At 53.7% G+C, this 21479-nt stretch overlaps 1 protein-coding gene across 1 annotated transcript in view; it reads right to left on the bottom strand.

Moving 5' to 3' along the window:
* CACNA1E (calcium voltage-gated channel subunit alpha1 E) overlaps window positions 1–21479 on the bottom strand; it is a 139373-nt gene that overhangs the window by 74753 nt on the left and 43141 nt on the right. The window contains exons 3-7 of the mRNA XM_054072648.1: window positions 21021–21286; window positions 12393–12499; window positions 11795–11934; window positions 1145–1248; window positions 194–346 (exon numbers count right to left, since the gene is read on the bottom strand). Coding sequence (XP_053928623.1) covers window positions 194–346; window positions 1145–1248; window positions 11795–11934; window positions 12393–12499; window positions 21021–21286 — 770 coding nt within the window. The remainder of the gene's footprint in view (window positions 1–193; window positions 347–1144; window positions 1249–11794; window positions 11935–12392; window positions 12500–21020; window positions 21287–21479) is intronic.

Raw genomic sequence — 21479 nt, 5'->3', positions numbered from 1 at the left:
CTACCCCTGGCTACACACAAAGTGCTCCCATAAGAAACTCGGACATCCTGAATGCAGCTACGCGATGCCTGGCATGCATGAAGCAAAATGCAGGATCTTCTCAGCCCTGGGCTTCCCACGATATCAACATGCGCTCATCCCAGCTGTTTTCCACCCACAGGATGCATAGTGAGTGCAGAGCCCTTCTCCCCACCTGAATTGTTTGTGTAGCAGGCTCGGTGCAGCTTCCCACTGTAGAACTCCAGGCCGATGATGGCAAACATGAGGATAGCAAAAAAGAGCAGCAAGCCGATCTGGAGGAGGGGCACCATGGCCTTCATGATGGATTTCAGCACAATCTGCAGGCCTGGAAGGGGAAAAAGAGCACAGCTCAGAGCAGTGAATGCAAATCCCTTGTCTGAGGCAAGTCCATCTCACCTGTGGTAAGAGTAGGCAGAGAGAACAGACACCAGACAGGTGCAAGAGGCCAGCACAGCCTAGAGGGTCCCTTCGGGTAGCTGAGAACCACAGAGAAAAGCACCAACCCAGGGAGAGCAGGGGGTGGGCAGGCTGCAGAAATTCCCCGGGAGAGCTGATTCCTGGATCTGGTCCCATCTCTGCTGTCCTGCCTGTCCTTGTCCCACCTGGACTTGGTGGGACTGGCCCATGCATCTCTGTTCCCCTTGCTGCCCTCAAGGCGCAGATCCAGCACACCACCCAGCCCGTGTCCAGGACAGGAGCACCAGCACTGGCAGCAGCCTGGTTTCTTTATTTAGCCCCGTGCCAGCAGATGAAATCTTGCAATAAACTGAAATCTCCCTTGAATAAACCTCAGTCCTGAAAGGATCCACCCACCGCCTTCTGGCCAGGGAAGTGGAGCTCCCCGGCAGGCCCCAGCAAGCTGCTGAGCGGAGCCTTGTGCCAGCAGAGAGGGCTGGGTGGGGGAAATGCCACCTGGGGACACCAAACTCTGCTGTCCTCCATGGGTTACCCAAAGGATGGCCGAGACGGTGGAATGTGTGATGCCCACTCCGTAGGGATGTTTGTTCCCCTTCTCCCAGATTGCACCCTATGTCTGAGGTGGCACAAGGACCCCTCTCACTCTGGCAGGCAGCAGAGACAGATGGAGACACCCTGAGAGGAGGATGAGGAGCATCCAACTTACTGGGAATGCCTGAGACAAGCTTCAGAGGTCTGAGCACACGCACGGCCCGCAGAGTCCGCAGGTCCACATGGGTATTGAAGTGTGTCCCAGCAGTGGCGAGGATGCTGTGGGCAGAAAAGGAGAGAGCAGAGTTACCCTGGGTGCAGCTCTTGGTCACCCCAGTGCCAAGTCATGTTCTTACACCAGGCTGGAAGGAGGACCACCATGTCCCCAGGCAGACACAGAGATTCAACAGCTCCAAAAGCCCACATTGCCAGTGAGCTCGTTTGATGTTGGCACCAAAGCTCATGGGTCAATCCAACCAGCCGAAGCCAGACAGCCCTGCTAGCCCTCATCAATACCCGCCACATGCCAGGATGGCTGGGATGGCCCTACACCACAGAGGAGGTCATCACCCGTGCTGTGCAGTCACACTCTGGGGTCTCAACAATATCAACACGGTGCTCATGGCCACGGAATGGATTTAACCTGTCCTCCAGGCAGGAGGCACATGGACTAGAGATGGTGCCCCAGAGACGGGGGTCACTCCCCTGATGGTTAGCCATGCTTCCCTGGCAGCACACCTCCATCCATCAGTTGCTTTGGTTTTTTCCAGATACGGAGCTTCCTTGGAGCCCCACCACTGGGATTGCTGAGAAGCAGCCGAGAACCTCACACGCATTCAAAAATCCATAGTAATGAAAGTTTGATGACCTTGGAAGGCAATCAGCAGGCACAAGGAGGACTCCAGAGGTTTTCTTTTCAAACACAAAATTTTTTTTCAAGTCTGTCTCTGGAAAACAAATTGGGGCAGAAGTGAAAATACTCGGGGCCTCAGTACCTGCTGGGGGATTGGGATGGTGTGGCTCAGGGATGATGGCAGTGCCGTGGGAACGCAGACAGTGATGCCAGTGCTGATGGCCTCATCTCCCTTCCAGACGCAGTCCCCAGGGTGCCAATGGAGAAGGCAGGGGATGGGAGAGAATGGGACAGGGAGGAGAGTGGGACAGAGGGAGGCAGGGCTGTATATAGCAATCCAAAGACTGAGAGAAATTGGGTCATTGTTCCACTAATTCATCTAATTACAGGCCAGAGCAGCTCTCTGGCACGCTGAGCAATTAGCACTCTTTCTCTCCCCTCTCCCTGAGGTACAGCAGGTACCAATCTGCCCCTCCAGAAAGGCGGCTGGGTTTCCTAGGATACCCCAGCAGCAGGATTGCTCTCACATCAACAAACCAGGCTCTTTCAAGTGCTTTTTCTGCCTCCTCTTTCTCCCTGCCCCAGCACAAGGGGTCAGCCGCAAAGCCTGGCCCCAGCAGAGGTTGGGATGAATTGTCCTAGCATCACCCCACATCTCCCCGTATATCAGTCTACTTATCTCCAATATATATAGGGATCTTTTACCCTTGATGGCACTTTTTTTTCGCCCGTGCCCCAGCCTGTGACCAGCCCCCACTACCCACGGGGTTGATGGGAGAGCAGAAAAGGGACTTAATTAAGTCAGGAGCACCTAGAGGCTAGGGAGAGCTGCCTTGTTAAATTGGTTGTAAGATCAAAATCAATAAGTACGATAAAGCACGGCCACTCAGCAGCACGTGGGAGAGAGAAGAGCACGGGTGCTTTCATCTCTTTCACGCAAGCTGCCAGCGAGAACAGGGTAACCCAGTGCTTCCCAAAACACCAGCGTAGAGGACGTGCTGTGTCCAACGCTGCATTGGAGACCCCGAGACCCTCCTTTGGCTTTTGCTTCTCACATCCCAATGCCTGGTGTCCAACCAGCCTCCCAAGGGACGGAGAAGAGGCATGTGCAGCCCCTGCATTGACTCAATCTGGGGCCGAGCATCTCCAGGAGGCCAGGGATGCCTTTGGGCTGAACACAGACTCCAGCCTGGGGGGTTCACCAATGTGAGCCCAGTGCTGTGAAAATCGCAGCTAGAAAGCTCCCAGCAGCAGAGTGGGATCAAAAGCTCTCTCCTACCACCATGGATCAGCACAAACTGTGGTCCTACAGACGTGGGTGGAGTGATGGAGGTGGAGCCATCACCATTCCTAGCCCCACCACACATCTTCCCCTGGGGCAGGAGCATCACCTGAGGTACCACACGTCCAGTATTGCAGAGGGGAGAGAGCTCCCTGACTGCAAAGTCCTCCGCTAACCCAGATTTGTTTATAGGGCTCGGGAGCCGTCGCACTGAGCCTTCAGGCAAGGTTCAGGCGATTTCAGGGCACTACTTCCCAGTGCTCCAAATTAGCTGCTAAGAATGGGACTCCTCTGTGGCAAGGTGACATGCTCCTTGTCCTCACAAGGGGACAAGGGACAACACGAGCTCCTTTAGAAGGAGGTTTGGACAGATCGCCAGGGCAAGGCGGTTGCGCTACAGATGACAAAGATGACTCCTTGTTACGACATAAGTGCCTGTGCATCCTTTCGCAAACACAAGCACGGGTCCCACAGAGGATGGATGCACTGGGAACATGTTCTCCTGGAGCTGCACCCAGCACGTTCATCCCTCCCAGAACACCGAGGCACCCCAGAGCCTCTAAGTAGGGTCTGAACAGCCCTGGACCACCTTTAGACCAGTTGAGGTAGCTGGAAAGAGCCAAGCAAACTTTCAGGCATGCAAGGATATCCTCTTTCTGCCCTTCCCAAGGCCTTCAGTGGCTCTAAATAACAATCATCACCTCTCCCCAACAGCCAGGCTTCACTAGCACACACAGACACCACCACCGCGTTACCACTAATAACAAATATAACACTCAAAACACAGCCTTCTGCTTTGGGCTTCAGCATCTCACCATCTCACCTGTTAATTGCTCATTAACCCTCTGAGCATGCCTTTTTTTTGCAGAGAGCCACCTGTATCACACAGCACGACCCATTTCTAATTTATTTATTGACACATATTAAGGTCTCTTGTAGCTCCTCAAGATGTGAGGCACAGAGAAGGGATTTGGGCCATGACACAGGACAGCAGCTCCGGTGTCTGCCGAACAACTTAAACCCTACTCGAACACTTACAATATCCACGTCTGATGTGCTAATAATTATTCTTTATTTTTAGGCAAGGACCCAAACTAAAATTACATCTCACCATCCAAGTTATTTGAAAAAGCTGCCAGATTGGGCTATAAAAATCCCAATGATCTCATGCTTTTCATCATATGTACTGGAGAAAAAAAGAAGGGGGGGAAAAAAAAAGAAGTGAAGGCGTTTTTATAGGTCACCCAGGCAAAGGGGTTAGTTTTACTTCTTCAGAAGAAAGGGGGAAGAGACTTCAGGTGGAGGAAAGAGCAGAGTGAAGAGCTATTGGAAGAATGCAAATGAGAGAGGAGGCAGGATGGGAAATATATGCTAATCCCCAAAGTATAATTGAATAGTGAGCAATCACCAGCAGACAAAAACATGCTTTCAGGGAAAAAAAAAAAATCCGATTCTTTGTGTTTGCAACCAGGATGATTATTTTATTTTATTTATTTACAGGCTGTGGAGGGAAGGGCGAGCTCCCTCTGGGCCCGCTGCACCTGCAGGCTCTGGGGCTGGCTGCCGGCAGCGATGCTCAGCCCTCGGGCATCGCTCCAGCTCGCAGCAGCTGAGCAAAGCGCACGCCCTCGCCTCCAGCTAAAGACCAGCACCTATGGGTTTCTTTTCCCAGAGGGTGAGGGGAAAGAATAATGACATTTAAAATGACTCTCTGCTCTTTGGGACTTAGCAGAATGAACCATGAGTGATGCTCAATGACCCTGCCCACACAAAACCCTCTTACTAGCACCAAATTCAGGCACTATCACACACTACAGCACCCACCGTGCCTCCACTGCCCGTGCCAAGGGCTGCACATCCCACCCGCTCCCATCCTCATCGTCGCGTTGAGAGCAGCACCAGCAGCCCTGAAGCTTAGACAGCGCACACAGCTCGGGGCATGCTGCGAAGGTCTTCACACCAGGGACCCCAAGCAAAGACCAAACCCATTAATGTGATCATTCATGTGATCAGTCCTCGACTCATCCCCCTAAACTGAGCATCCGTTGACCATTTCCATCAGGAACCACTGCAGAGGCGCATGCAGACAAGCCGTCCCGGCAAAGGGCAGCTCCCAAGCTCTATGTGGAGGGAGGTATGGGCTGAAACAGACTAATTGCAGCTCAAAATCTGGGACAGGGAGGATGCTGGCTGGCTGATGCACAAATTGGTATTTATAATTAAGTGGAAAGGCCCCTCAAGGCCTGCACTGCCACCTGACTCTACAAGGGAGACTACTTCATAATTAATACACTGGTCAAACAGCTCACAGAAAGTAAGTTACCTGATGAATTTACCCCATTCTTGCCCTTTGCTGCTGGTGAATCAATCCCTCCTCTCTCCACATCACAAGCAGCAAGGTGGACTCCATGCTCTTGGGTCCAAACCCTGCTTGAGGCAGGGCCAGCGGGAACAGGTTGCCCACCCCAAAGACGCCCCAGCAGAGCACGCTGCTCCTGCTTTCAGGATGCCAGGAGACTGGGAAACAGCCCCAAGTCCTACCCTCAGCACAGTTCAGAGCAACCTCAAAGCCTCTATCATCTTTGCTCGCTCTTTCTAGGTTTTGGGGCCGTGACCCAAGTGGATTGCACTGCTGCAAAGCTGTCTTTCCTGGCAGCTTTGAAAGCTCTAAAGTGAGCACCAGCAACTCCCTGTAAAGTGTGATGAGGGTGAACACAAAATCTGCCTTCACCAGCCTTCAATCTGGGGGAACGAAATCATCCCCGAAGGCCAACTCTTCCCAGAGAAGCCCTCAGGATCAGGTGCAGGATAGAGCACCCACCCTGCGTGCCCATCCTGTGCCTCCCTCCCACCTCCCGCCCCTGCGACACTTCTCAGCAGATGCAGGATTTGGCAGGGGGAGGAGATGCTGGTGAAATTGTGTTTGCACAAACTAGACCTGGTGGAAACAAAGTCATTGCCAAGACGTTGGGGATCCAGCCCCACAAAGACAAATACAGCACACGTAACTGCATGGTGCAGCAGGAATTGGCGGAACTCACACCAAAGGAGAGGTCCACGACCCCAGGGATGTTCACCCAAGCCTGAGTGATACCACCTCCCCATATGAGGATGTGGTGGAAAACAATACTTTTCCCCTTCCCTCGAGACAGGGTTTTATCCTGCAGCTCCTCTCCCAGAGCGAGGTCCATGGCCATGCAAAGAAATGGTGTGCAGGGACTTTGCAGCTTGGCCCCAGGCTTTATCCCCCAGGAGGACGAGGGCTTCACACCAGCCTGGGAGCCCAGGAGAAGGGTGTTGGGGGTGCAAGAGGAGCCCCAGGGAGCACACAGGGTGCAGGGGTGCCTGCGGAGGGAAGGCAATGCCCCCCAGGATCCGCAGCCCGTGGGAGGGACTGACTCACTCCACAGCAGCTGCAGGAAATCAACCACCAAGGAAAGAGGAGCCAGGAAGAACGGGGAGAAGCACATGAGCAGCACATGGGCCAGATCCTGCACGAGGGAAAGGAAGGATGCTTGTCCCCTCCAAAGCCAGAGCTGTGGGTCTGCATGCTCAGGGGGTCACACCATGTCCCCTCATCATCCATCCCAGCAGCATGAAGCCTTTTCCCTCATTGTCAATCCCTTCCCCTCACCAGGTGAGCAAAACAGCGTTGCCTTTTGTAAAAGGTGTGGATGTCAGGCACGTCCCGTTGCCATGACATATGGCACATGAATCTTTCACAAAGCTGGAAAATTAATTATTCATCCAAACGAAAGACCAAACACTTTACTAATTGTCCTGGAAGGAAATTGCTGGGAAGGGGGTAGGAGGTGAGGAAGACATCAAGTTGGAGACCTGCACCATTCATGAAAGGAAAAGAAGGGAAGAGTTAAAAAAGTCTTGGCTGGTGTGATCAAAGCATCGCACTGCTTTTGGACTCAGGGTTGCCTCTTTACTGGTTTATCTTTTAGGACAATACTCTTTGCAACAGCACGTGTTCCAGCGGAATAATCATGTCAGGATGCTGCACTTGTGCTCCAATTTAACGCTTGTTCTCCAACCCTCATATCCACTTCCCCAAGCTCCCTTGCCTGGAGGTGTACTGTCCTCTCTCTGTTAGGAGAATGCAGGTGTCAGCTCTGCGGGAAGAGTCTGTTCCGAGTCTGAGCGTGCACGTGCACACGTATGCTTTCACACATGTGGGGTGCGAGGCACGCTGCTGGGGGGCAGTGCCCCAGACCTCGAAGGGACGCAGCATATGAATACGCCCACACAGAGTTTCTGCCAGCACTCATTCAAGGACCACCCCACTCCATCTCTGGACCTCTGAGACTAAAAAGACCACCTAAGACACCAAAACTTGAGTTGTGCAAGGTGCATTAAATGCCACAGCACAAAGCATCCTTGCCTCTGCCATGGGGGATTACAAAAAAGGGCGCTTTCCAGGGCAGTCACCTCAAAATCCAGGCAGCACGACAGCAAGCGGCAACTTGCCCTCCTTGTCCCCATGCTCATGTTGCAACCCTGCAGTGAAGAGGAAAGCAGCCTCTTATGAACCACTCTCTCTTGCTTCACTGCAGCCACAGCTGAAAATCAGGGCATGGGTGTACGCAGGATTTCACCAGGATGTCAAAGGGAGAGGCCAGGCTCACAACTGCCACCTGCCTTTGCAAGGAGAGGACTTTGGGTTTTGGGCCAGCCTTGGAGAGCCGGGCTTTCCTCCACCAGCACAGGCTGGTGCCCTCGGGTTGGCTAAGGGCACCGCTGGCGATCATTCAATTCCTGCCTTCCCTTGGCCATGCTCCACCCCACAAAATCCCTTAATATAAACCACAGTGCCCTAGGGCTTCACAAAAGGCATCCAGGTGTAGCGGCTGTTATTAAACCTACCAAAAAAACCCTGACGCCAGCTCTTCCCTTTAGCAACCCTGGTGTATTTATCCTGGTTTTAGAGCAGCTGCTTCCCCAGCTCCCGAGCAGCACAATTTCGCAAGGGCTTTTTGATTTACATCTTGATTTTTTTTTCCCATTGTTAGAAGTGTTCCCCCATCCCTTCACCTCTCACGTAATGTGTTATTGTATTACTGCTGCAACTGGTATAAAAAAAAATAAAAAGCTATCCTTCTCAGGCATTGGAGTATGTGAAGAACACACCCACCTGGATTTTTTTCATTTTTTTATTAAGCCCTTCAAATATGGCATAGGACAAGGCAGGCTGGATTAGGATGCTCAGTCTTTACTCGTTACACTAATGGGACCCAGAAAGCAAGGACCTGATGCTCCAGTTGCTAATGGTTGAAGGTCTTTCAACCTCTCCCTCTCAGGACCACCGATTAAGAGGTCACTAAGTTCCTGCTGCCCTTCCTGACCATTTCTGGGAAGTTTTCCCCTTTTTTGGTCCAGAACATGTTGCTTTGAGCAGGTCACGAGCACAGTTTCAGTGCCCAGCCAGCTCCGGTTCGTGCGTAGGCAAGGTAAGCATCTCCAAGTCCCAAGGGAAACACAGACGTTCCCCTCCCCGGCACAGCCTCAGAACAAGTGAAGGTATTTTGTGCACGTTTTTGGTGAAAATTATTTTTAGCTGGGGGAGAACAGGCTGTTTTTTCAGGCAGCGATGATGATTTGGAAACCACAGGTTATAAACAGAGCGGGTTTACAAATGTGACTATTAGTTCCCCAGTGGAAGCTTTAGCATCAGGGAGTTCTAGGTGGGCGTCGATTTCCACCGAAATGGAAAAAAAAAAAAATGGATTTATTGACATAAAAAGCAAACACCAGTTGAACCCAAGTCAGTGCCATCCATTCCTTCACAGGGTCTCAGGAGACCATTCATTGCAGCAGCCCCTCACTGGGCTAATTAACACCAGGGGGAGCGCACTCAGGATATCCCATTCTCATGGAAACCCCAACACGGTGTCTGGAGCGGTGACATCTCTCTCTTTGGACACATGGCAAAAAATAAGATCAGAAAGGAAAAGTTACACTCTGTGTCACCCTCAGAGATACAAGAGCCAGCGAGTGTGATGGTCAGGGTCCACTGGGGTGGGTCCTACTCGTGTGGATATCCTCTCTGAACCATACTCATGGGAAGCATCAGCATCTTAAACCATTGACCACATCCCAAGGTGAGCACTACCCTATACCTTTAAAGCTCGCAACATTCCCTCCACCCCTTGCTGAGTGGTGGCAAGATCTCAATGACCATCAGTTCTCCCAAGATCAACAGTCTCTATCCAGACACTCACGTATTAATTAAACCTGAAGTTTTAAGCTGCAAAGACAATCCTGAACCTGCTGGTCGCCCGCACACATCCCTCGTGCAGACTTCACCACCCGCCTTACACAACCAACACAGCATGAACCGCCAAGTGCAAACCCTCTCCCACAAGCTGTTTGCAAGTCATTTGCCAGCCGAGGATTATTTGCTGAAGAAATTTGCCGATAATTCAGCAGATCAAACAGGCAAGAGTTTCTTGCAAGGGAGGTGCAATCATGGCACTGAAGAACAGCAGCTTTTATCAGCACCGCATGGCAAAAGCAAGAGCTGAATAGCACAAAGAAGCCCATGACCCGGTCCAGCTGATCCCTCAGTGACCCAAAACTGGTCCAAGATGAAAAGCTGTGGGTTGTCTCCTCTGCCCATCACACAACAGAATTCACCCTGAAAGCCCAGTTAAGCCCATGCCAACAGGTGCTGGGACCACTGTGGCTAAGTTGAGGGTATCCATGCATTTTGTGAAGAGGGTTCCACCCCACTGGAGCAAACATCAGGATACAAGGGTGGAGAAGCAGACCGTGGAGGGCTGTGTGCCGTAACTGGCAGTGTCAGGGGGACTTGGGCACCTCCTGGCAGGACGGCCGGCGTGGCACTAACAGCCCTTCATGGACAATTGATTCCTTGGCACACGGCCCAGTGCAGAGCAGCACTGAAAGGAGCTGGAGACGCTTTTGCGAGTGAGTAATTACCGAGCGCTGACTCAGCACCGTCTCGGTTACAGCCAACTCACCTGGAGCCCCAGGGAGGGCAGGGAGAGGTCCCAACAAACCCCATCTTCCCGCCCAGTGCTTCCCCTTGGCCAAGGTCCCAAACAATGCCCAGACCAGGAGGCAGCTGATGGGCATTTCCCAGCCACCCGGTTGCTTTCTGCACCTTCAGCCCAGCACCACAGCTGCACAGTGTGGCTGAGACATCGCCTCTTGTTGGTATCAGGATTGACACACATCTCACGCTGTCCCCAGAGCCATGAATAGGGTTGTAGCCACTTTTGCCCAGCCCAGGAGCTGTGCCTGGCTGCTGTCCCCACAGCAGCAAGCCCACCTGGGCACAGAGCACTGCCCCAAGAGTTACTTTGCAGATGCAGTAAAGCCAGAAGCATCTTGTGCGATGGCTGCAACACCTTCAGGCAGCCTGTTTGGTGTCCACCAAGAAGCATCGCCCCACCACCAGTACACAGAGATACCCTGCCTTCACAGGCAGACACGGTCCCACTACCCAGCAAGGCCATCCATGTCTGCATTGGACCAAGGGAGTCAAAACATTCCCAGTGGTGTCCTCATCAAGCCTTCTCTCAAGCACAATCCCAGCCTACACCTCTCCACTGTGGACAAGCAGTACCTATTGCCACACCCCTGGCAGCACTAGGCTCAACATCCCTCTTTCCTCCTCCAAATATCCAAACAGTGTCACATCTGACATGGTGCCACCACCCTGCAAGCCAAGAGACAAGACTGTCCAGCAAGCAACTCAGGAGAGACCCTAGATATCTCACCTGGCTCTTGTGCCTCAGTTTCCCAGCCAGACCTGCAGGCTGCTCTGCACCCCGCAGAGCTTGTGAAGAGCTTGGAGACCCACAGGCACCATCAGGTTTTATGCATCAAACCAGCTCCTCCGCACATGGTGTTTCCACCAGCATGCAAAAAGAAAGTGTCACAATCCACTCACTCCTTCCCCAGGACCCCTTGGTGGCTGTGGGCAGTCCCTGCCCTCCATACAGTGAGGGGTTGGGGGCATTACCCTAGGAGGCTGCTGCTCAAGCCGATTGCCAGTGTTGGCTAACACAAGCCCAAATGGCCCTGCTCGTCTCTGTGTAATCGGCACAGTCCGTCACACCACAAGTAGAACTCCAATCTAGGTCACGTCTAGGCAGGCGATATCACCAGCGACACAATCAGCATCTGTTAAGTTGTGTGTGCTACCACCCCCAGCATCACTGCTACACACTGGGACGCTGAGCGAGCATCACCTGGGAACGCAGCCCCGCATGGACTTCTTTCTCTGAACACCAGCACCAGGCCAAGGCTGGAGAGTGCTTGGAAAAGTACGAGGAAAAGAGATTTTCTCCTTCCCCACGTAGGGACTGACCAAAATCTCCCCCAGACCACATCCAATTGCTTAACAGGCCATGCCCCTATCTTGTCTCCTTGCCCAGATGGGTGATGGGTGCCCGGCCACCAGCTGAGGAAAGCTAGACATGATGCCCTCAGAGCCAGTCACCCAACAGGGAACCTTCTTTCACCATCAGCGACCCACAACAAATCAAACACAGGAGCCTCCAGCATGGAGAACCACTTCCTTTGTTGTGATGAAGAAAAACCAACAACAGCAAACCAGGGCCTTGCCCCATAGCCTGGAGCTTGTGTCCCCACCATGACGAGCTCCTGCACCCAGGTGCCCAACCCCACCCATGGCCCCACGCTGCTCAACTCACCCACTGAGGACCACGATGAAGTCCATGACGTTCCAGCCATTGCGCAGGTACGAGCCCTTGTGGAAAACGAATCCCAGAGCCACAATCTTAATCCCAGCCTCAAAGCAAAAAATCCCAATGAAGTAGGGCTCTGTCTTCTCCTGCCAGAGGTGAACCAGATACACAGTGAGAGGGGGAGACTAGGCAAACACAATTCCAGCCATTTCACACTAACTCATGTCCCATCCCACCTTCCCCAGCCCCATCCTCCCTCTGCCCCATCTTCCTCCCTTTGTGAGTTTTCCCAGCCCTTCTTCAGCCGGCGTCAACATCAGAAACAAAAAGTAGGGACTAGAACACACTCAAGTTGCCCAGTCCCCCTTCCCTACCGCACTTTTTAAGGGGCTTAAACCTTCCTGAACACTTTCCATGGAGGAGTGTGTGACAGCAGCCTCAGGAAGGCTGGAGGAGCTGGTCCCAGAGGAAATCACCTGCCCTAACACCTTGTAACCAGAAGAATCTGGCAGGTAGGATGGGGTGGCTTCCTTTGGCTGATGGTCCTGCTCACCCGCCAGACCCCCCGACACAGGGCAGAGAGGGACGGACACGGGGTACTTACTAATCTCCGTGACATGGGTGTCTTGTCATCCTCAGGGAGGTGCTGCTCCAGGGCCAGCACGATGCAGTTGGCAATGATGGTCGCCAGAATCATGTACTCGAAAGGAGTGGAGGGGAGTTAAGGAGCAGAGAAGAGGTGAATGACGTCCCCAACCTACCAGCCCACCCCTGCCCATCCCTCATTTCTTCTGTTTGTAAGCCACCACCACCGCTTTCCCCACAGGAATAAGCACACATTGTGGCCGGGATTCACCACCTGCTGCTCCCGAGCAGGAGGGTGAAGCCCACTTTGGTGCTATTTGGAAACAAGAGGGGACAAGAGAACTGAGGGCCCTCAGGGCCTTCCCCACTGGAGACCTACTCAGTCTCATCACCTCCCTCTCAAGGCAATAGGACATTGAACCGACAGCCTTTGCTTGGTTGTGAACTCTCTTAGGAGAGAGAAGCCCAGAAGATAGACACAAGCATGAAGGTGGACAACCAGGTTCTGATCAGGTTGGGCTTCATCTGGAAGGGAGCTTTATCCCTGGCAGTGTCACAGAGGCTGTCCCTGGCATGGCATGCTGGTGGCCAGGGCCGGCACATCCCTGCATGCCATGGCCTTGCTGCCTGCCTTCTCTCTCCCATCATGAAGCAGAACTCAAGGAGGCTTGGAGGAGAAGGTGTCATAGGCTGGAGGCAGTGCCAGTCCTAAGACACCCCTGTGGGAGAGAATATCTGCACAGCCCAAGGAGGACAGGGCATCCCTGGCAAGTCCTGGGGATCTGACCTGGATCAGTCCACCCCGCGCCCCCCATCAGCAAGGTAGACATGTCCTGAGAGCCAAGGGTCCCTGGCCAAGCACTCTGCAGGTGGCAGGCAGAGCCCAGGCAGCACCGGGAGCTGCAGAGCACGAGGCTGAATGTTTCCAGCTCAAGATGCTGATGGTACCTGGGTCCAAGCTCCACTTCTCCCCAGAAGAGCTGTCCCAGCTCAGCCACGCTTCAGCGAGACCCCAAGAGGCAGCAGCACTTTATCAATAGGATCTGGGTGGACCCTTATGAGCAACCTAAATCCTACAACCATGTATAGGGCTATGACCCCTCTCTGGGACCAATCCTGCACCAGAACAAGTGGCAGCAAATGCTGCATCTGAGGACCTGAGCCAGCAGAGAGGGGATTACCACCTGCCCAAGGCTCCTGTCTGTGGAAAGGGGATGTGATCCCACCTAGGATACATTTGCCCATAAAGGAATCATCCACACTCCTACTATCTCAAGCCAGCACAAGCACCAGGACCCTGGATGAGCCCTTCCCTACCACATCAAGCTTCTCCAGAGCTCGTGGCTTCAGGTTCATGCCACTCCGGCTGGGAGGTGCTGAACACCCATGCCACCACCCCTGGGGAAAGGGATGATTTTCTTTTTTGTAGCCTTGACTTTTGGCCATCAAAGTGCTGGCTGCAGAGAGATAGTTTAAACAAGTGGCCCTGAGCCCATGGGCAAGCGAAGACGTCCCAGTGCTGGCCATGAGCATGGGAAATTGGAAACTATTAAGTGACTCCACAAGCAACAATCTCATGCCTGTCGTGGTTCATGGGCAAGGTAGGAGCAAGGCCATGCATCAGAGCAGGTCCCTGGAGAGCTGGCCAGGAAGCAGAGCCAAGAAGAGCCTGCAGGAGCTGGGATGCATTTAGCCTAAGAGGGAGGAGAGCCAGGGAAGTTTCAGCCAAGGCATTTAAAAGGCCACTCAGTGAAATTAATGGTTGCTAAGTTAAAGGCAAACCAAAAGAGAGATCGCTGCAGCGCTCGCTGCTGTGGGCTTGGACATCAGTGCCAGCCCAGGGCGAATTGCAAGCAGCTCCTCATGCTCAGGGAGAGGCCAGACACCAGAAGTTTTCCTCTGAGGCTTCATACAAGTGAGGATTTCATCACACAGCTCCTGTGAAAGCCACACACGTTCCCTGCTTCCCACCTCTGGCCACACACTTCAGCTACTACACAGACCACTGCGCTTGGTCCCGAGCCACCAGCCTATTTGGGGACTTTTGTTTCATTTTCCTGAAAGTCTGTGAGCAATTAGCACAGGCTTAAAAGAAAACAGTGCGTTAGCGAGTCGGTGCAGCCGGTTCCCCAGGCGCTAGGCACATTTGCCTAGATGAGAAGTGTGAGAACAGCACGGCGTGTCCGCCTGTCTGCCCCAGCGTCGCTGAGCATCCTGCACTCCTCCCCACCACATGGGCATTTACCACAGCCTCCTCCCTCCTGCGGCCGCTAGTCCCACAGGGGGAACATCAAAGAGGTGGAGAGAAACTCAGATTTTCCAGAGCCAACAGCACGGGAGTCCTGTCTGGCAGTGGTTGGGAGGCTCAGGACCACCTCCGATAGCTCAGTTTGCCCCTATATTTCCTTGCTGGCTCCAACATCTGGCTCAAGAGCATGAGGACAGTGCACATCTGACACAGCCTCAGCACAGAAACACATCCCCGCTCCATCTCTAATGAGCACAAGGCACATGGGTCAGCAGATATTAAGATTAAGGGAAACAGGGCAATCACTGCCCTAAGCAGCAACTTAAGCACAAGATCACTGCCAAAAAGTGACTCTTCAAACCCTGCTTGCCCAGATTTCCAAGCATCCAAACCCAGGTTATTACATCTGGTTGAGAGCTGCAAGGTAGCAGCCTTGTGGAAACAAGCTCCAGTTGCACCAGCTTTTGAGAGGCCAAGGGTAAGAAAACCCTCCTCAGGGGACAGTAGGAACATCCAGCTGAACTGGGGGAAATTTTGTCAACACGCTTCACTTCTACCAAGCAAGCATCCTCCCAGCTCGAGGCTGGAGCTCACCGGACAATGGTGTCACGCCTTTCTTTCCTCTCTGCTTAGATGTCTAATTACACAACCTTCCAGTAACCCAAAACGCAGAGTAGCACTTGCCTCCCTCCAAGCCCAGTAATGAAAGCCGGTCTCCCTCCAGCTTTCTCCTCCCCCTTCGTCTGGCTTCTCCTGGAGGATCATTAGGGAGCCGATAAAAATAGGTTTTCTTATTGATTTATCTCCTTTACCCAACTCTCTCTCCCCTGCATCGTTGACTTGTTTCCTTAGCAACTCAGCCGATCCCAGTGTACGCCACACCTGCAGCTCCACACTTTCCTCTCAGTATGTTTGAGGTAGGGTAGGTGCCTTCAGGCTACACGGACACCCTCCGCCTCACCACCGCCATCCAGATCCATGCCATGGCCCTCACGGAGCAGGCACTGCAGGCTAACAACCCCCATGCCTGGAGCTGGAGCTCCATGGTGGGTCTACAGGGAGCAGCAGGGAGGTGTCCAGCCACCAGTGGACGCCTGCTTCCAATTATCTTCCCCCTTTTCACCTCCCCCTCCAACAGGGAGCCAAAACCAGCCCAGCCAGAACATCTACACTGTTATAGCACAGAGTGTGCTCAGCTCCAAGACCTGAAGATGGATTTATAGTGCTGATGGCACGTTGATGCAAACTCTCAAGAGGTTTGGTGCAAGATAAATCCCTCCTCAGATGCGGGCAAGGACCAAGAGCTGCGGAGAGTCCCCCTTCATCTCTCCATCTCAGCGACTGTGCTCTGTCCCTGCTCCTGAGCAGGCAGATTGGGAAGGAGCAGAAGACCCAGAAGAGTGAGGCCACATGGGCATCTCCAAAAGGGCTCTTGGGGAAGCCTGCCTCAGGGGGTCAGCAAGAAACGCAGGAACAATTTAACCTCTTCCCCTGCCTGCATCATCCAGTGCAGTTCCAACACCTCCTAGAAATTTAATTCTTCATTTCCCACTGTTTCCCAGGCCTTCCCCAGGACCTGCTGTGCTGAGGGGCTTTCCCTGCTCACCAGGTGTCAGTGAGAGGGAGCTGCATCTGTTGACTTCACCTTCATAGAATCATAGACTCAGACATTCGTTTGGGTTGGAAGGGACCTTGGAAGATCACCCAATTCCAATCCCCCTGCCATGGGCAGGGACACCTCCCACTGGATCAGGTTGCCCGAAGCCTCATCCAACTTGGTCTCAAACACCTCCAGGGATGGGGCAGCCACAGCTTCTCTGGACAACCTGTTTCAGATTAAAACCATTACTTCTTCTACTGTCCCTGCACTCCCTGATAAAAAGCCCCTCCCCAGCTTTTCTAGGACCTTGATGGTCTCAATCCTATCACTGCTACCTGCCCCACACAGATGTGGCATGACAGGAAGAAAGACCCACCTCTTCAATATCTCCATCCTTAGAACACCCCGACTTCCCTCCTCTCAGCCACAAACTCCAGCAGGAAAGCGAGCACCTCCTCTCCAAGTCTGTTTTCCAAGAGACACCCAAAATGCCAGGGAAAGTCCACGAACGGTCCTAATTCAGCTCTGGGTTTCCCTAGCCCTACAGCACCTGCTTGGCTTGCCCCTGAGGACAAGGGGGATTTTCCCCCAGCAGATAAGGCTTTCCCACGCCCTCGAGCAGCCACAGAGTCGTGGATCCTTGGGACCATCCCCATCCCTGCACTCTACCACCCAGCACCCCTGGCCCATCTGTGCTTCGCTGGGGTCAACAGAAAATGATGTCCAGGGGGACAAGGTGCTGACAGCCTCCAACTCCTCCAGCAATGCTCTGGATGTGAGCCAGCTCCTCTGCGCCCATTATGTACAGCAAAACAGGCTCAGGAGAGCGAGCGTGGGCTCAGGGCTGTGCTCACATCTCTGCACAGCTCACAGGGAGCACCCAAGTGAGACACTCAGCCTTGTCTTAATCACACTGCATGGATGTGCCTCAGCTGAGGAGACCCCACTCACGATCTGCAGCTGTAGATGTTGATGCTTATGGCTCTAAAACGTGGTGGTGTGATCCCTCAGCAGGGACTAAACCGAAGGCAGTACCAGTCAGAAGCTGCTTGAGGCACAGCTGCCCGCGGCACAGCTGCCCGCACCGCTACTGCTTCCAAAGGGATGTGGGCACAGGGTGCCACGTGCAAACAGTTCCGTGGAGAAGTGTCTCTTCCTCCCCCACCTAACCCTGCGCTTAAAAACTGGAAATCAAATCTCTTCCTCCCCCTTCCCCCTTTTTTTTTTTTTTTTAAGGGGAAAAAAAAAAAAAAAGAAAAAAAACAAAAAGAACCACATCATGTGATTTTCCTGCCTTAACATCAGTTTTTTAACTTTGGTTGCCATGGCAACAGGATGCAACTTGGTGTCACCATGACAACAGCTGCTTCTGTTTAAATTCACCATCTGACAGGCAGCCTCGCTCTCTCCTGCTGTCAAGAAGATGTACCTGCCATTACACCTACTCGCCCCTCCCCAAAAAAAAAAACATTTTAGAAATCTGATGAATGAAGGGCACAGAAAACAGCCTTGGAGGGGAAAAAAAAAAAAATAAACCAAACCAACATGTTCTTGTGTAGCACGAAGAGTGAGCTGCCCAAGAATGGCATGACATGGCGCAGCTCTTCCCAAGGGGACGCGAGACCTGCCAAAATCTTGGCTGGGCAAAAAGCAAAGGTGGAGGAGATGCTTGCCCAGGCGTGGCATGACACTACCAAGGTCCCTGAGGGGCAGCATCCACACAGCATCAGAGATGCCCAGGACAGAGGGGGAGTTATCATGAACCAAACAAGTCAGGCATACACGGTTGTGCATCTCATAGAGGAAAAAAACCCTACGTGTGTTGGACTGGGAATGCGCACTGGGGCTTTGCAGATGCCCTGGCTGCTCTTGGCCAAGCCCTGCACCAGATTTGGTCCTCAAAGGGGCTGAGGTAGGAGAAAGCCCTCACTGCAGCAAGCAGTAAGGTCTCCAGAGAACTGATGGACATCCCTCACCCCTGCCAAACTACAGGGACAGGTACAGTGGCCAGCGTGTGCCCGCAGCTGGAGGCTGTCCTTGGGGACATAGCCAGAGCCCCACAGTGTCATCTGGTGGTTCTAGGGCGGGAGAAGGATCTTATCCAGGTCAAATGTGATTAAGCGGATGAAGAATGGAGCAGATATAGATGAGCTGCAGCCCATCTCATGTGCTAACTGAATTGCAGATTTCCAGGCAGCCAAACAAATGAAATCAGTGCTAAAGGCCTGGCCATCAGCAGGACAGCCGGCAGGACAAGGGTTTTTTTCCAAAGAAGAAGACGAGTAGATGTTCCTATAGCCAAACCAGCAGCTGCCTTACATTTTGAGCAGGACCAGTAAAAAGAGCAGCTCCAGAGGAGGTAACACCCTGGGCTTTCCAGCAAGGAACTCGGCAAAGACTTGTCTCCCCAAGTAGCTGCATCCCAATCCCAGTTGCTCGTATTTCTCCTCCTTCCCCTCCATGCATCATCCCTATTTACACTGGAAAGCCAAATTGCAGAGGCTGCTGGTTATAATTATACAGTTACCCAGCAGATATACAGGCCTGAATCACCAGTTATTTTTAGCCCTATTACCTAGTCAACTGGAGCTGGATGAAGAAGAGCCTCCACTCCTCCCCGCGCTCCACCCAGCCCCCTTGACATCCCTCGGTGCCATGCCCGCTCTGAGTCGCAGCGCTGGGACCAGCCCAGCTCCCTCCCGAGGCCAGCAGCTCTCGTTGACAGGGGCCAAATTCCACACTCGCCTACCCAAATCACCCTCGGCCAGGAGCGATGCCGTAGTCTCCAGGCCAAGCAGCTGAGATGCTCACACGTTTTCCCCGGCTCTACCACAAGGCACCAGCAGCGTGTGCCAGGGTACAACTACAAGGATGGGAACAACTTGTCTAACCAACCTCACCAAACTCATCACCAAAAAGCCTTGTCCACCCCCAAGCCCGCAAGAGTTCAAGTGGTGTAGAAGAGCCCCAAGATGGATGAGTTTCTTGGAAAGAGAGAGATGGCAGCTAGGTGGGGCATGGCCAGGGATGCTCAACTCCCACACCTGGAGCACGCTCGTTCCCAGAACTCACAGGGGGATATGTCATTTACTTCTGGAAATAAATTATAAAATGAGTCCATCTCCCTCATGCATTGCAAATGTCAGGAAAGAATAATGCTGGGGAGTTTTTACCACGCAGTTGGTGAAGCTCTAGTCTCTAGGAAACAGCGGCTGCCTAGAGATGAGACATCACACCGGCACGGGACCCTGGCCCACGCAGGGAGTGCCGGGCCAGCAGCAGCACCTCAACTCCTTCTTGCTTTAAATGAAAGCTGAAGGGGTGAGGCCCTCCACATCACACTGGAAAAGCACGCGAATAATTTGGCATATTCTGGAAAAGCAAGCAAGACAACCTGGCCGCTGCCCTGCACAGCTCCAAGCTGAGCTGCCACGTCTCCTTTCTCACTGCCACACCAATGCTCCCACAGCCACCCACCACCACTGGCAGGGAGAGATTTAGGGATGCCACGAGGAATAATTCAGTCTCTCCAAGCTGCCCCTTCATCCCCAGGTCACCTCCCCAGCCCTGGAGGCTTTACAGCTTTCCATCCCCGGCCTGGCAGAGGCTTGACCTGACACGTTGCAGATGCAAGGATGCTATTTCTCTGACGATGCTCAGCAGGGTGGGTGACCTGCCCTGCATCCCTGTGCCTCACCAGGCAGTTTCCCCAAGATACCTGTTGCACTGGAATGAGGCATTGCTGCTTGGCATCAGGGAAAGCTCTCCTGCGCCCGCCGGAGGAGCCAGCAAGTTAACCAACAAGTTGCAGAGAGAGAAAACAGCAGCAGCAAGAGCTGCATGTAATCGCCACTGCAGAAAACTGCACAGGGAGGGACCTAAAGCCAAAGCGTGGCCACACTGAAGTTTTCAGGCTCGCCTCCTCAAAGGGGGCAAAGCCCAGGAGGGGTCTCTGGTGCTGAGCCTTGGCTGATGGAGAGCTGCGGTGCTGGGCACCAGCCAGGGCACCCAGGGCCACCCGCAGGGAGGGTGGGAGGGGAGAGAACCATGAGGGGGTGTTTGAAAGGATGGAGGAGCAGGGAATCCACCCAACCCTAGGCGGAGGGGTCTCTGGGATAAGCCGCGGTCCCCTGCGCCAGCCCCCCATGAGGCACAGTCAGAGGTTCTCAGCATCTGCCGCAGGGAGGGGGCAGCCAGTTCCCAGCACCACTGCCGGGGCCGGGGGCTGCAGAGCGAGGACGGCCATGCCCCTGCCAGGCAGCAGCAGCAGCAAAGGGAGCACATGCAGGGCTGGTGCAGGAGGGGACAAAGCCGCCACCCAGCAGGGACTGGAGTTTGCATGCTCCCAGGGGTCTGTCGTCGATGGCATAGGTGGCTCCAGGTGGGGTGGGGTGGCAAAATTCCTGCAAGACATTGAGGCACGGAGGAGGAAAGGCCACAACCCACTCCGCCAGCCACACGGACAGAGCATCCTAAAACAGTGTTAAACTGGCACCAGAGCACCCCTCCGTGCCAGCACAGGAGGTTTCCAAATCCAAACTTGAGGAGGGGCTGGGGGGCTCCCCATGAGAAGAAGGGGCTCAGCTCCCTGCCAGGCACCGAGCAGAGCACAAGAGGGGAAGCAGCAACAGGGTGAGGAAATCATCCCTGGGGGATGGAGGGGGGACCGGGCACCCCTCTCCGCGTGCCAAAGGAGAGCAGAAGGCAGGCGCTTACCTGCTGGCTAATGCCACACGCACGTGTCCTAGGTGGCCACCAAGGCAAATCCAGGGAGCAAAGGGGGGCACAGAAAGGATATGGCCAGTCGATGAGCTTCTTGGCATATTTCCTGACTATGTTCTCTTCTCCGAAGAGGAAAAGCGATCTGTTGACGGTGAAGCAGTTTTGCCGGACGGGGATGGGGTTGTACAGAGCCATAGTCCGGGCTCTCTGCGCTTTGGTTTGCTTGAAGGCTCCTGGGGTCCCTCCTGCAGGGGCAGAAGCTCCTTGCCGGCTCCGGTTCTGGTCGGAGCCCCCATCTCCAGAGCCCAGCCTGCCAGCCACTGCCTCCCCAAAGCAAGCCATCCTGGAATAAAACACACAGGTGAGCCGAAGCAGCACCACTGAGGCGGTGAAGGAGGGGGAGAGAAGAGGGAGGGGGGTTGTGGGGTGCAATCCCAACCACAGCCCCCTCCTCCCCAGGTGATGCTCAGCTCCGTCTCTCCTCCATCTCTCCAAGGGAGCAGAGATGCTCAGCTCCGTCTCTCCTCCATCCCTCC

This window comes from Cuculus canorus, chromosome 8 (genome assembly GCF_017976375.1).
Source record: "Cuculus canorus isolate bCucCan1 chromosome 8, bCucCan1.pri, whole genome shotgun sequence".
Taxonomy (NCBI): Eukaryota; Metazoa; Chordata; class Aves; order Cuculiformes; family Cuculidae; genus Cuculus; species Cuculus canorus.
Note: the sequence above shows the minus strand (reverse complement) of the source record. Positions and strands in the feature narration are given on the sequence as shown.